The sequence below is a fragment of the Nymphalis io genome, chromosome 12 (assembly GCF_905147045.1).
Source record: "Nymphalis io chromosome 12, ilAglIoxx1.1, whole genome shotgun sequence".
NCBI classification, from domain to species: domain Eukaryota; kingdom Metazoa; phylum Arthropoda; class Insecta; order Lepidoptera; family Nymphalidae; genus Nymphalis; species Nymphalis io.
In genome coordinates, this window is record NC_065899.1 from 12,396,289 (window position 1) to 12,413,155 (window position 16,867).

Sequence of the window (16,867 nt, forward strand, 5' to 3'; positions counted from 1 at the left end):
TGAATAGACAGTAGGTATAATGTGTGAAATATTTTGATCACTAGTTAGCTATCCGTATTATAAATAACGTAATTTAATGATATATTAGCTGAAATATAATCATGATTATCATGATATAGTTTTGTTATATTTTTTGTATCTTTCTTCATCACCTAGGTAATTTTCTAGTGCCTATATAATAAGGACTCGTAGTTTGATACTTCAAAATACGAGTATATTAAATATATTTAATAAAATAAATCGATTATAAACAAGCATTTATTTATTTCTAATTTGACCTGTATAGTAACAATAACAAAAATTTACAATTTAATTTATAACTTAGAAGATTTACAATAATAATTATCGTGTTAATTTTACATGTACATAATACGTACCTATGATTCTAGCCTCATGTTCGATATCAGTCAAGGCCGCGGCCGAATTGTAATGTATAATCAGTATAATTTTTGTACAGTAGTAGGTAGGCCGTAAACGCCGCTAGTTCCGTACTGATGTCAACACGTTCTGTCGCTGATCGCTTTGATTTACGATTTCGTCTTCGAACGCTGGTGCTCGCATACGTGCGGTATTGAAGTGCGATGTTAAAGTTATTTTAAATTTAAAGTGAGAACGACTTTGATGTGAAATTATTATATGTGAAACTTTTTTTAAGAACAATAATTTATTCCCTTAGTTTCGTTTATATTATTTATTTTAGAAAAGGTAAAGTAGCCATTTTTTTTTAAATATTCGGTCAATATTTCATCGTTTTGAGTGAAAGTTTTTACGGCCTACTTACGTTGTCGGATTAACGGTTATTTTTTTTAGTTATAGCTTTTATTGTGAAGTCCGTCATAAAAAGTAATTGAAACCATTTTATTGAAATATTTGGTAGGTAGATAGATATTATCAGTTTTATCATTCGTCTATGATACGTTTCAAAACTTATATATAGGTAAAAAAATAAACCTATATATATATCTTCTAAATTAAAAAAATATATGTATAATTCATTAGAAATTATACCATATTAATTCCTATGTTAAAATTACGATTTTTACGAAAACTAAATTAATATAAACGGCAAATTAAAAATTAATGTAAACATTAATGTATTTGTTTATAATATCTAGTGGAACTCTAGTCTCACGAGACGATCGTGTTAACTCAAGTCTCATCCGATATTCTTATGTATATATAATTACTGCTAAGCATTTATTTTTTGTTATAACGTCATTGAACGTTATTATGGTAAAGTTATAGGAAAAACCAATCACTGAGACTTGTAAAAACATTGAGAAGGTGAATTATTCAAGTGCGTCATAATTTTTTACTAGCTCTTCTTATTTTAACAAATGTCTGTTTAAATTAGTATAATTATGGTTGTTATATTTGTTTTCAAATATTTATTATAGCTATCTATAATATGAACTGAAATTGTCTATTGGAACACGTGTATCTTAACTAAAGTTAACGGGTACAAATCTGGGGAAGTATCGCTGAGTTATTTATGCTTAATTTATGTTTCTAATTCATCTCGAGATAGACGATAAAGGAAAACGTCGTTAGATAATCTGCATAATATGTCAGATATAGGTAATGCTGCAGTATAGCAATATCAGTATTCTCACAACACAGAGGACAGCCTTTGTCCAGCTGTCGGACATTTACAAGCTTTTAATACTACATAGGATTTCGATATGCATTGTTAAAAAGATTTATTAACTAAATTGATATATTTACATGAATATGTATAATTTATAACTATTTATTATTTATTTTGAAAACAAACGGTATTAATACATTGAATAAAACAAAGATATATTTATTATTAAAACCAGTTATAGTTTCAAGTATTACAGTAATACCCATTCGTTTACAACTAATATAAATTTCTATATAAATTGAATTTAATTATGCACAACATTTCTTTAAGCATACATTATGTAGTATTTGGAGAGCTGACATATAAAAACAGTATCACTAATAGCCTGTTAATGTCCCACTGATGGGATAAGGCCTCCTCTCCCTTTTTGAGGAGAAGGTTTAAAGCTTATCCCACCACGCTGCTCCAATGCGGGTTGGTAGAAAAACCATGTGACATAATTTCGATGAAATTAGACACATGCAGGTTTCCTCACGATGTTTTCCTTCACCGTCAAGCACGAGGTGAATTATAATCACATATTAAGCACGTGAAAACTCAGTGGTGCTTGCCCGGGTTTGAACCCACGATCATCGGTTAAGATTCACGTGTTCATAAAATAGACAAATATAATTACAAAAATAGTTTATATTTAAGACTAAATCATGTCCGCGTTGATCAGTATGTACATCTGCAGCATGCATTCTAAATCGCTAATACTGAATGTCTGTGCAAGAAATCAATTATCGTTGTCATGTTCCTGTCGTACAACCTCACCTAGGTAGACTCTTTAACGAGAAAAATTCTCCAATTCGGAAAAAAAAATTTGAAAGACGACGAAAACACGCCCGGGCAGCAGAACGTGTTCGGACAAGGCAGCAGACGAGGAGATAACCTTTGTCTTTTATTCTCCCCCAACAAATGGGATCAATTAGATGAGGAGTTAAATATATCTCACTTGAATAATTGTGTACAATCATTTTGAATTCATCGCTATATAATATAAAACAAAGTCCCCACGGCGCGTCTGTCTGACTGCCTGAACGCGATAAACTCAAAAACTAACGAACGCTTTTCATACGGTTTTCTACAATGGACTGAGTGATTTGATGGTTCAGATGAATAATTAAGTAAGGTTTTAAATAAATTGGTTGAAACACGACGATGATTACTGAAGATGTTGTACTTGCCGTGTAAAATAAAGTTACATATATGTACTTATTACTATATAAACGTTTTTATAAGCTCTTATGCTACCTGTGCAAATCCGGTTCGTTATAAAACCTAATAATAATAATAATGCCCTCCAGACCGATTTCGGCCACGGCGGCCAGTCTCAAGAGAGATTAGCCAACTACGCAGGAGATATTATAGTGTACAAGTGTGTGCAAACACTCTCTATTCCCTAACTCTAATAATCCGATGGCACGGCAATCCGACACGACCGGAAAGACTTCAGGCGCAGGACCAACGGCTTTAAGTGCTTTCCGAGGCACGGGAGTGTACACACTTCCAACTTCCAGACTCTGGGCTGCCACTGTGAATTTTCTGACAGAAAAACCCATTAACTTCTTATTGGCCCGACCTGGGAATTGAACCCAGGACCTCCGGGTCTGCGGCCTTATATCAAGCCACTAGACCAAAATAATAATAATAAAATCATTTATTCCGACCAAACAGGGATCATAAATACAAGGCCATAAATAATAAAGAGACAAAAATTACAATATTAATTTTTAACAGATTTTACATATAATAAATTAGATTAAATCAATTCAAATTCAAACAAATCAATCATATAAACCAAATAAACAGTCAATATTGTATTAAAACTATATAGATAAATTAAAATATAACTTTCGTTTTTGTTTCAAGTTTGAAAGTTAGATGTGGAATATAAGTTATGAATCATTTTTTTTATTTGAAAATTATTAAGCTCGTAACTAGGTGAAGGTATATCTTTACTAAGCCATTTGCAATTAAAGTAAATAAAAGCTGTTAAATAAACATTTATGAACCTTGCACATTTTATATATATTTTATTCATTAGGTATATGAGAATAAAATTTTACATTTATCGCGAAACTTTCACTATGGTATCCAATTATCATTTGATAAGTAAATTTATCGTTAATTGAATTACTAAAGAGCATGATTAAACTGCAAATGAAATATCGAAATCACTTTATTTTATTAACTGCATATTTTGGCTATATCTGTGTTATTTTATCAACTCCAAAATTAAAACTACTGGTCAGAATTATTTTTGTATAAGTTCCATAAATAAATAGGTCTAGGTATATATAATCTGATACGGTTTCAACGAAACGGTTGGTAACGAAAATTTGCATACGTTGATGACATTAATAAATCATTTCAGATGCTCAAATCTATTACTATTTTCGCGGTAGCAGCTGTTGCCATCGGAGTCGGAACGAATTACTACCTCCAAAGGGTTCCTGATATGCCTGAACTTGATTTAGATCGATGGTGGGGAGACGGCGAGAAACCAAATCAAGATGACGAAACAATACGACCATTTAAAATTATCTTCAATGACACGGTATCAGTGTATATCTACATATAAATACATTAAATTAATTATTTTATCAGTCAATATTATTTTTATACCTTTGGATTTTATAATAAAAAAATCCAGACAAAAACAATAAAAAATTATATTTAAAATTAAAAACCTTGTAAATAAGCACGTAAATATGTACTCAGTATCTCTTACAGATGATCGATGATTTAAAAAGCAGATTAAGAAACAGGCGACCTTACACTCAGCCTTTAGAGGGCATGCAATCTGAATATGGAATTAATACTATATATTTGGAAAAAATATTAAAATATTGGCAGGACGAGTATGATTTCAAAGAGAGGGCTGATCTCTTGAATAGATATCCTCATTACAAGACGAGGGTACAAGGTCTTCAAATACAATACATGAGAGTGAAGCCTGAAGTGAAAGACAAGCAGGTCCTCCCCATGCTGCTTATGCATGGATGGCCGAGTTCGTCAAAGGAGTTCGATAAAATTATTCCCATGCTCACAACGCCCACAAAAAAATATGATTTTGTTTTTGAAGTGGTTGCCGTCGATCTACCTGGTTTCGGATTTTCTGAGGTAATTAAAACAATTGGCTATTTAATCACATACTGACGGAAACCTTTCATTAAATATATATTATTAAAAAAAATTATAGCGCGCGCAAAATACGCAGTAATGTATATACTTATAATATAATATGAACGACTCAATAGAACAGTTTTACACGTGTCATTTTTTTCGTCTCGCCCGCTCCTATTACCATTCCGTTTATAAAATAGGATGCGTATTTGAAAAAAAAAGGCTTTTATGTTGTTTTAATATAATACGAAGGTATTTATTTTTTTGCTTAGTACATGTACATGCCCGACATATTTTAATCACTTAAGCATTTTTGTTAGGTATTAAAAACATTCCTTTATCATCTTATATAACTATATAAATTACATATCATTCAATTCGTTTCATTTTCAGGGCACTAATAAACCAGGTCTTAATCCCGTTCAAATCGGTATTATTATGAGAAATCTAATGAAAAGACTCGGTTTCAACAAGTTCTACATTCAGGCAGGCGATTGGGGCTCGCAAGCGGCTACACATATGTGTACGATCTTTCCTGACGAAGTACTTGGGTTTGTCACTAATTTTCTATTCAATTTGAAATTTACAAGCACCATAATGATCACGTTTAAGGAATGAGTGTCATCCAATTTAAACAGTAGTTGTATCTGTGAACACGCGGTGACGCTAATGTAATTGATAATACTTGGATATGACCAGTAGTAACTAGTTATGTATCTTAAAAGCCGAGATGGCCCAGTGGTTAGAACGCGTAAATCTTAACCGATGATCGTGAGTTCAACCCGGGCAAATACCACTGCATTTTTATGTGCTTTGTGCGTATTTTTGTTTATAGTTAATCTTGTGCTTGACGGTTAAGGAAAACGTCATGAGGAAGAAAATTGCACACAGAAATTCTGCCACATGTATAGACACCAACCCGTATTGGACCAGCGTGATGGAATAAGCTCCAAACCTTCTTAAAAGGGCGAGGAGGCCTTAGCCCAGCAGTGGGACACTTACAGGCTGTTACTGTTACAAATAGTTATGTAATATATTTATCATTCATGTTTCTTAGTTACTTGAACATGTAATTTGCAGATTTCACACAAACATGCCGTTATCGTCAAGACCAATAAGTAATGTGAAATACATCGTCGGGTCATTGTTCTCTAGTTTGATTGTTGAAGGCAAACACAAACACAGAATGTATCCTCTGAGAGATTTGCTAACATATCTGGTCAGAGAGAGCGGCTACTTTCATTTACAGGCAACGAAACCTGATACAATAGGCAAGTGAGCAATATAAATAATAATAAAGATGATTTATTTACGAATCGTGAAAAGTTATATAATAAATCTTAAATAAGGTACTAATTCGAGCAGGTTGGCGTGGTTGGTAGATACTTGCCTTTCACGCCGAAGGTTGTGGGTTCGATTCCCACCCAGGACAGACATTTGTGTGCATAAAGATATCTCTTTGTCCTGAGTCTGGGTGTAATTATCTATATAAGTATTTATTTACAAAAGAAAAGTAGTATATGTAGTATATCAGTTGTCTGGATTCCATAGTACAAGCTCTGCTTAATTTGGGATCAAATTGCCGTGTGTGATTAATGTCCCAGGATATTATTATTATTAATACTAAAATACATCTGGTTGTGGACTTTGCTTGCAGTTGGAATTCAATCCGTACCAACACAAATGCTAGCAATTATCGATTAGCCGAAATGAATTCAATACTTAATAAAACATTTGTTTTTAGTCATTAGTAATTTTATCTAATATTAAACAAATTAGTTATGAAGTTAAATTCAACTTTACAAGAGTTTTATCAACATAATTTGTCGGCGATGATAACGTATAGAGGTAAAATTTTACCTCTATACACCATCATCGGCGACTAACTATGTTCATTACAAATATTATTGTCTTATCATTTCGCCTCATTAAGACAGCGTTTCAGCAAAGTACTTCGACTTTATAAACCCTTTTCTTATTTACGACTAAGTAGGTATGTGATTAAAAACGAAGTCGTGTAAATCTTAAGTTAACTTCATAACAAAAAGCCGAGATGGCCTAGTGGTTAGAACGCGTGCATCTTAACCGATGATCGTGGGTTCAAACCCGGGCAAGCACCACTGAATTATCATGTGCTTAATTTGTGTTTATAATTCATCTCGTGCTTGACGGTGAAGGAAAACATCGTGAGGAAACCTGCATGTGTCTAATTTCATTGAAATTATGCCACATGTGTATTCTACCAACCCGCATTGGAGCAGTGTGGTAGAATAAGCCCCAAACCTTCTCCTCAAAAGGGAGAGGAGGCCTTAGCCCAGCAGTGGGACATTCACAGGCTGTTACTACTACTACTACTACTTCATAACTAATTTGTTTAATATTAGATAAAATTACAGCACAAGTCTATGGACGAATGGGACATCTACACGTGCCTACATAAAAAAAAACATCGAGCTTTTCTTTTACAGGAGCCGCTATAGCGGACACACCTGCTGGTATGGCGGCGTATATTTTCGAGAAGATCGGTATATGCACCAATAGAAAACAATTACACACACAACACGGCGGATTAGAGAGCATAGACTTAGAGGATTTGTTGGACACGGCCACAATATTGTGGGCGAATGAGCGTATTACCACCTCCGTGAGATTATATGCGGAGGCGTTTGCGTGGCCTGAAGTGTTCATTATTCAGGAGTAAGTCCGTTTTATATAACTGCATACTTCTCAAACCCATTTATCTAATCCTAACACTCATTAGTAATCATAATCACTACTGGTGGTAAGGCTTTGTGCAAGATATTCTACCGCAAAACAGCAATACTTGATATTGTTGTGTTCCGGTTTGAAGGGTGAGTGAGCCAGTGTAATTACAGGCACAAGGGACATAAAATCTTAGTTCCCAAGGTTGGTGGCGCATTGGATATGTAAGCGATGGTTGACATTTCTTACAATGCCAATGTCTAAGAGCGTTGGTGACCACTTACCATCAGGTGGCCCATATGCTCGTCCGCCTTCCTTTTCTATAAAAAAAAATTATTGACATAAAATAAATTATACAATTTTATTAAATTTTAAATTTGATAGATAAATAAAATCAATTCTCAAATTCCATTTTCAAATACGTTTAAATCTTTATAAAACATAAAGAATTCTGTCGAAAATTTACTATTTTCTGTGAAATGAAAAAAACAAAAAATCACATTTTATCTTATCTAAATTATTTCAGTCTTCAATGAAATAGAAAGATATTGGAATTGGTGATTGGTTATTGAACACATTTTAAGAAATTAAAAAAATATATTGATCTTGTGTCCTGCGATAAAGTAAACTCTATTATTTTCTTTGTCATTATTATCGATGCACGGGCTAAATATACAATTTTAACAATTTATGTCTTTTGTGCGGTGCTAACGCGCCAAGTGAAAATTACTAGACGGATTTTGATAACATTTGGCTTTGTTTTAACTTATTATATGTGTCAATATATAGAATGTTTTTTATTGTGGAAGAATGTCTTTTATCCAAAGAAAAATGTAAAACTGTTTTGAGCCAAAATCATCCCTCATGAAACTATAAACATTTAAGTTGGTAACTTATGAGTAAAAAGTAGTCTTACTTCCGTTACTATTGTTAGGCTTACGATCTTTTACTATTTAAAAAAGTCAAACAAACTTAACGCGGGTGACACCGCGGACACAGCTAGTTATAAATAAATTATTAATTTTCGCTGATGGTATGACGTAATCTGTTTATTAAGCAACGTGAATGCTATAAAAATATCGAATTATAATACTTAAAAAAAAAAACAAGCTCATAATCTATGTATTATCTACCTACTATTAATCAAGTTTGAACTCAGTCGGTTGTGTGGAAATGTTTTAAAATTTAGTTAAAAGATTTGACCCACAGTCAAATAACACACACATACTAACAGGTGAAATTATACATATAAGAGCTTTCGTCCCTGATTTATGCCTACTACCCCGCCAGCCGAGGAACTCCACCCAACCAAAAATAATATAATTTTACTTTTCTACTTCGGAATTTGACTTCAAAAACAAATGTCAAAGTGCCTAGCGACCTTGGATCACTAATCCTTACAAAATTTTCCTTTTCAGCATCCCAACAAAAGTGCCGACGGCTGCAATAAATTTCCTACACGAAGTCGTTTATCAACCAGATTGGATACTTAGGGATAAATTTATAAATTTAGTACATTCCACAACTTTAGATTTTGGCGGACACTTCGCGGCAATGCAGACACCTAAAGAACTTGTAGACGATATCTTCAAGTCAGCTGTTGAATTCCTCAAATTCCACGCGAGAAACAAGTAACTTAAAATGGATTGTTACGAATACGAGCTGAGGTCTATAAGCTGTAATTAGACCTGAATATTGCTATTAATTTGCTCAATAACATATATAGTAAAAAATCTGTACATTTTATTATTTGTTGTATAAAACCTCCGAAAATAGATTAAATTCGGAGTATAGATGTATAGTTAGCCTAAGTCAATTGGTGTCTATTGTTTAGGTCTATGTTCGGTTACCTAATAAGTAATAGGTTTAGTGTTAAATAAATTGGACGTGAGGAAGACAGTATTGATAATTATATATTCATGACTGCGATACGATTTTGTAGACTGATCTTTATTTATAATCATTTTGTCTTTGGACATGTATTACATACAATAAAAACGTACATCCAAAGCATTTAGTTATAAAGGCCAAATTACAACAAGTTTGAACTGATAGAAACTACATGTTACAGTTAAATGTTTATGAACAAGAACCGAGTACGCATTATAATTACGCTATACATACAATTACGTAAAACAGTATTTTACCTGATCGTTTCTTGTTTATATTTACGGAATATAATATTTTACGGACGTGAATCTATACTAAGAACTAAACAACAAATATAATCAAACTTTGTGTAAAAGTCATTGTAAGCAAATTGCGTACTGACGTAGCAATTTCTTTATTTTTTTAATAACAATTTATACTATATCAAAGGAAAAATTCAGACTGATTAAATTATCATTGACAGTTTATTATGCGTCATATTAAAGCATGAAATCAAAATTATGAGAACAGCTTTAAATACTAGCTAATAATTATTATTAAGATATTTATGTTTTTGTCGGTTATGTCCACAACTGACTTATATAATATGGATATTTTGAACAAAAATTTTAGTTGAGTGTGAAACTTATAAAGTAGTGACTATAATAATTCTATAAGATGTTTCACAAGAATTACATAGGTATCAATCTTAAAAAAACATTATAATTATGCCTAACCGTTCCGTTGTTTTTTTTTTCCTAATTTCTTTATAAATAATTATTATATATAGTCAAATTATAAATAGTTATATTATTCATCATCATCATCATATCAGCTGAAAGACGTCCACTGCTGAACAAAGGCCTCCCCCAAAGATTTCCACGTTGGCCGATCTTGCGCTGCTCGCATCCAACGGCTTCCCGAGACTCGTTCTAAGTTGTCGGTCCACCTTGTAGAGGGCCTGCCCACGCCTTATTATAAATGGTTAAATTACATTATTTTAACTGGTAGTAACTGCATATTAACTGTTGAGAGCAATTTTGAATCTTTACAAACGCCGTTTGAGCTTTAATCTGCATAATTTATGTTTATAATTACTCATCTCGTGTTCAGCGTTGAAGGAAAACATAATGAGTAATCCTGCATGTGCCGGATAAAATTCTGCCACGTGTTTCGGATCGTATGTCGGTGTAATCGCTAACTCGTAATGGAGCATCGTTGTGTATTTAGCTCCAAACCTTCTTCATAAGAGGAGATGAGGAGCTGTGGATGGGTTGTACTGACTTTTCATTTTAAAGATCAAATATGTATGAAAACATTTGCTAGTTACGGTAAAGATTATTTTTTATTTTAGTATTGTTCATTTCACTCGATCAAATATTATCATGACTTGCAGTTAGATTTTCTCACGGTTTTATTAAAAAATTAAACGCTATAAAACAAACGAAACACACACAAACAAAGAATATTATTAACTAGACTTGGTTCAAGCAAACATAGCTGAACTTGCTAACACGATCTCGGACATTGTTTAATTATAGTATTTATTCTCATGGTACTATCTTATGTTTATAGAACTTTATTCTCATTACGACAACGTCATTTACATGAGAACTTATATCTAACTTATAAATATAACAATTCGTTCGGATCAGCAAAACAGATGAGATAACAGTTTCAATTAATTATTTTAACAGAGAATCGTTACACAGAATATGGTTATAAAGTCGAGATTTAAACATAGAAAAATTTGTTAGAGTTTTTACTTGTTTAGGTAAATTGTTATAAAGTTTTGCTCCCTCAAAAATAATCATCTTTTTTCCCCTCTTAGTTCTAGTTTTAGGCAGCATTAGATGGCTAGCACGTCTAGTTGCATATTCGTGTAATTGACCTTTGCTTTCGAAAGATATTTCTGTATGTATTTTTTTGTCTAAGATTTTACGTATAAGAATACAAGTAGTGTAGTTGTAAAATTGCTTAATATTCATTAATTTGGTTTCTTTATAGACTTTATCTGAAGGTGTTAAATAAGGGTATTAAAAAAGTAATTTAATTATTTTATTTTGAGCAATTTGAAGTTGGGCTATATTGCTTTTTGATGCCACACCCCATATTTCGATGAGATACAAAAGATGTGGTTTCACTAAACTATTGTAAATCATTAAGCGAACTCGACGAGGTAAACATCGAACCGTTGACCTCAGTGAACCGATTAGGCTAGAGAGCTTGTTTGTAATATGTTCCATATGTGTATTCCATGTTAAATATGTATCAAGTCTTAGTCCTAGATATTTTTCTTGCTTTTTCTCTTGCAAAGGTATATTATTTATTGTAAGAGGTGTATGAAGCTGTATTTTTTTATTTTTCGCTTTGAAGATCATTTAGCATGTTTTATTAATATTAATAGTGAGCAGATTTGATTGGAACCACATATAAAGATTATTGAGATCTGCTTGCGCTTGCTTAAAGTATATAAGCATATTATATGGCAATAGGATAGAATAAATCTATGTTTGGACACACAAGTAGACTGCATTTTAATGGCTCACGAGAATTTTCGCTTTGTGTAACCGCAGTCTTTCATTGCCATTTAACACGAACACTTTAAATAAAAATAAAATAATTATTTGTATCTTTTTTTTTTCACTGGAATAACGCATTTATGCATTACCCCCACATGGGGTTGATGGGTATGTGTTACTCGCCTGCTGAAGGCAGGTGCCGGAATAAGAAGAAAGAAATTAACTTCATCCTGCTGGATACAAATGCAGCATGCAAAAATATAAAAAAAAAACATTCAACGCTATTTATTTGCCAACTCATACACGTTGATCGCGTTGGTGTGTTCGAAAATGTACAATTGTCACGGCATATAGCTTCGTTTTAGTAAATGAGTAAAAATGTAACAAAAAAAAAACATCTTATTATTGTATTTTATTTTATACATTTATGTTTTACGAAGTATTTTGCAATTTCATAGCGAAGTTACGAAAGAACTTATAAGGCGACTTCAGAAATAACGAAATTTATTACTTGCGCCTGAATTTATTTATTAGCATTTATTTTAAGCTGATGATGATCTTTCAGGATAAAGCTTATAGTCACATCATACTGTGAGTACATGGTTGAATAATAATATACAAGTCCTGCTTACATTCGTAATTATTTTGTCATTGTTTCTCAATGAAAATATAAACGAAATTACTGACTGCGCATTTACAATAAAAATGACGTCTTATATACCTATTGCTAAATTTTTTTATTGGTAATTAAAAAAAAATTGGAGTTAATCTGTTTTTTTTTTGTATAGATTTAAAGACATATACAAAACGCTCGTGTTCTCAAAAATTTGTTCATAAAATTTCAAGCAAATAAATGGTTCAATACGAAAACTAGTACATTGTTACATAATAATACTGATGTGCCGGGTCGTTAAAAATGTATATCCGCGGATACGGATCTGAATACGGATATTTGGTGTCAAGATCTGCGGATCTTAACTTTCTTACTCAATCGGTGTCGGTGCTGTAAATATAATTCTCACTGTGTTTTTATTCTAATGTTAACACTATATGTGCACGCAGCATTAATTTACTTAATTAGAATTTTAAATATTACGACATTTATGTTTTGGTATTCTTATTATAAAAGTGATCTTATAACTTTTTATAGGATAATATTTCTATAAGATATTTTAATTAATCATTTTATAGAAACTTCTTAGAATAAATGTTGACACATATTATTATTTCAATTAGCTTATTACAATGATTTGTGATCGATCTCATTATAAAGACACCTTAGTACCTCTGGAGTTATGTGTTGGTGTGGTAATTCACTGCGATAAATGTTTGAAATTTAAAGGTGCCAAATATTTGATTTTAAGAAGTGTCCCACTATTGGACAAAGCCTCCTTTCCCCTAGACAAGATAACTCAGACCTATTTCCATCACGCTGCTATAAAGCGGGTTGGCATACACAAACTGGTATGTATGAATGTACACATGTGGTAGAATTTCTGTGAAATAAGACAAATACAGGTTTCCTCAAGTTTTCCTTTGCTGTACAATATATATATATATATGACAACTTGCGCTTGCCTTGGTTTGAGCGCAGCTTCGGTTAGAATTGACGTGTTCTAGCAACTGAACCACTTCGGCTCGTAAATTCGCCAAAGTTAGTAATTTATTAGTAGATATGGAACTGTAATGCTTACTAGGTGGGCTTTGTGCAAGCCCGTCAGAGGAGGTGCCACTTATCAGATATTGTACTGATAAACAGCAATACTTACTTATTTAATATTATTGCGTTACGGTTTGAAGGATGAGTGAGCCAGTGTAACTACAGGAACAAGAGACATAACATTTTAGTTACGAAGGTTGGTGGTGCATTAGCGATGTAAGGAATGTTTAATATTTCTTTTATCGCATGTGTATGGGCGACCGTGACAATTTACCATCAGGTTACCTATTTGCCTGTCCGCCGGCCTAGAACATAAAAAAGAACTAACTTTTGCGTTATTCATTTAAGGACTTACTTTTACGATCTGTTGTGTGTCTGTGTGAGTGATATTGTGCCAGTAATCTTCCTTAATTCTTAAATTGGATTTATTTTGTGTTACGACAGAGTGATTCTTTAAGTTTTGTAATAAAATAAATACCCTCTTTTAAATTATTTTGACCCCTCTATATATTCGGCCGGTTCCTCTTGGTAGAATCCATACCGGCAGTAACGCCTTGATTCAAACTTGTATAATTGATTTTTTTAAATCCTACATCGGATTATTAAGTGTATATTAAAATGAAATAACACCAAGTAGCATAAAATATAATGTATTCATAAAAATAGTATCATTCTAATAAAAATATATATTAATACAAGCTTTTATTTAACTCTACTTAATCAAACACATTGAAGTACACGATTGTCGCGAGCACAGTAGTGTGATTCTGTAAGAAATCACTTCATTAGTAACCGTGAAATGTATACAACCGAACTTTACGATATACTACTTTCATGCGTGTATTATTGTAATGTTATAATTATAATGGTCTTTTTTTTATAGAATAGGAAGGCGGACGAGCATATGGGCCACCTGATGCTAAGTGGTCACCAAACGCCCTTAGACATTGGCATTGTAAGAAATGTTAACCATCGCTTACATCACCAGTGCGCCACCAACCTTGAGAACTAAGATGTTATGTCCCTTGTGCCTGTAATTACACTGGCTCACTCACCCTTCAAACCGGAACACAACAATACCAAGTACTGCTGTTTTGCGGTAGAATATCTGATGAGTGGGTGGTATCTACCCAGACGAGCTTGCACAAAGCTCTACCACCAGTCTATGTCGCATATCACTTTCTGACTTTTTACGAACGTGTTTTAGTCTTGAGTTTGTTCTTCAGTCGTGCCGTAACAGCCTGTGAATGTCCTACTGCTGGGCTAAAGGCCTCCTCTCTCTTTTTGAGGAGGTTTGGAGCTTATTCCATCACGATACTCCAGTGCTGGTTGGTGAAATACACATGTGGCAGAATTTCAGTGAAATTATACACATGTTTTCTTTCACCGTAAAGGACGAGATGAATTATAATCACAAATTAAGCACATGAAAATTCAGTGGTGCTTCCCCGGTTTGAGCCCACGATCATCGGTTAAGATTCACGCGTTCTTGCCACTGGGCCATCTCGGCTTATTCAGAGCTACTGCAGAGCAGATGCACCATTTCACATTGAGACAGTGCGGTGGAGTACTAGTCGTAAGTTTTGATCCACAATTGTATGTAATTAAAAATTAAATAAAAGCTTGAGAAAACGAATCTTCAAACACTCGACAGTTAAATAACTCTCGTATCAGATTTCGCTAAATGTACATTAAGCTAATTTCATGCTTACATCTACAAAACCTGAAAGCCGAATGTTTTGAATGGAATCCAGAATTAAAGGCATGAGTGGGTGAACGTGATGTAACTTTTTTTTAATTTGATGTCAAAATTACTGATGTTATTTTACTTTATGATTTTCATGAAAGATGTGTTCTACTAACTTTATTCATTTTCTATTTGCAGCGATTAATAATGTCCTCCAGACCGATTTCGGCCACGGCGGCTAATCTCAAGAGAGATTAGCCAACTACGCAGAAGATATTATAGTGCACAAGTGTTTGCGCAAACACAGGTGCACTCTCTCTTCCCTAACTCTCATAATCCGATGGGACGACAATCCGACACGACCGGAAAGAGTTCAGGCGCAGGACCAACGGCTTTCCGAGGCACGGGAGTGTACACATTTCCAACTTCCAAACTCCCGGCTGCTACTGAGAATTTTCTGACAGAAAAACCTAATAACTTTTTATTGGCCCGACCTGGGAATTGAACCTAGGACCTCCGGGTTGCGGCCTTACATCAAGCCACTGGACCAACAAGGCAGTTGCAGTGATTACACGTACGGATTAACGTGCTTTTTAGGAATACGTTAAAGCTATAAAAAATACTAAAAAATGTCTATATGATCTCATCTTGATATTCTCAAGGCTGCGTGTGAGCAAGATTTATGTCAATTAAATCAATGACAATTAATACGTTAACAGTAAATTTGTGTATAAACAAAGAATAATAATAATACAATGTTATGTTCCTATTTCTTATTACTTAATCATTTTTTTATAAGCTTATATATTATTTAATTTTTCACCGATAATATAAATAACTACAACGCTATCTATGGACACATCATAGTATGTATTTAAATTTCAAAATCACACAATTTCAAATATTCGCAAAATTTAATCTTTGGTACTCATTTCTTTAAAATTACGAATTCGTTACTTATCACATTTATCAACTCACGTTTTTCAATTATAACGGGACATCTTTATTTTTAACGAGACGAAAAATATCTCATTTTATGAATCCCATTGTTTTGTCTTAACATTAATACGGCTTCTAGTGTTGTAGGTTAGAAGTAAAAGTTAAATCCAGAGTGAACAGGTTTCTTTTAGGCAAGCGTGCTACATCTTAGATCGTGTCGATGCTTAAGATCAGGCAAGTCAACAGTCAAACAATTGCCTATTAAGTGTAAAAAAAAAGAAGCTGAAGCACTTGAAGCTCGCAGACTTTGTACACTTTATCAATAAAACGACAAATTCCGGTACGACTGAATCAAATAACAAAAGATCGAACACTAGCAAATTTTAATAAAAGCGTTATATAATCGAACCCACCACTTACTAACATAACCGGTGGTAGAGCTTTGTGCAAGCTCATCTGGGCAGGTACCACCCACTCATCAGATATTCTACCGCGAAACGGCAGTATTTGGTATTGTTGAAACAGTGAAATGATAATTGTGACAATTAAAGGCCCCAAACAATTACAACAAAATTTACTAATACCAAAAAAAAATTGTTTATACTATTAATTAATTTTTTTTTAATAGGAAGGACAAGCGCGTGGCGCACCTGATGGTAAATGGTCACCACCGCTTAAAGCCACTAGTCTACAGATGAAAAGTAATAATATTAAAAAAAAAAACTTAA

At 33.1% G+C, this 16,867-nt stretch overlaps 1 protein-coding gene across 1 annotated transcript; it reads left to right on the forward strand.

Annotated features, from left to right (window-relative positions):
- Positions 1–479: 479 nt before the first annotated feature.
- On the forward strand, positions 480–10,061 carry LOC126772500 (juvenile hormone epoxide hydrolase-like). Its single transcript, XM_050492893.1, has 7 exons — positions 480–705; positions 4,008–4,190; positions 4,367–4,756; positions 5,153–5,310; positions 5,840–6,030; positions 7,228–7,456; positions 8,881–10,061. Exons 2-7 carry the CDS (start codon positions 4,008–4,010, stop codon positions 9,095–9,097), a joined length of 1,368 nt encoding a protein of 455 aa, XP_050348850.1. The 5' UTR covers positions 480–705; the 3' UTR covers positions 9,098–10,061.
- The last annotated feature ends 6,806 nt before the right edge of the window (positions 10,062–16,867 follow it).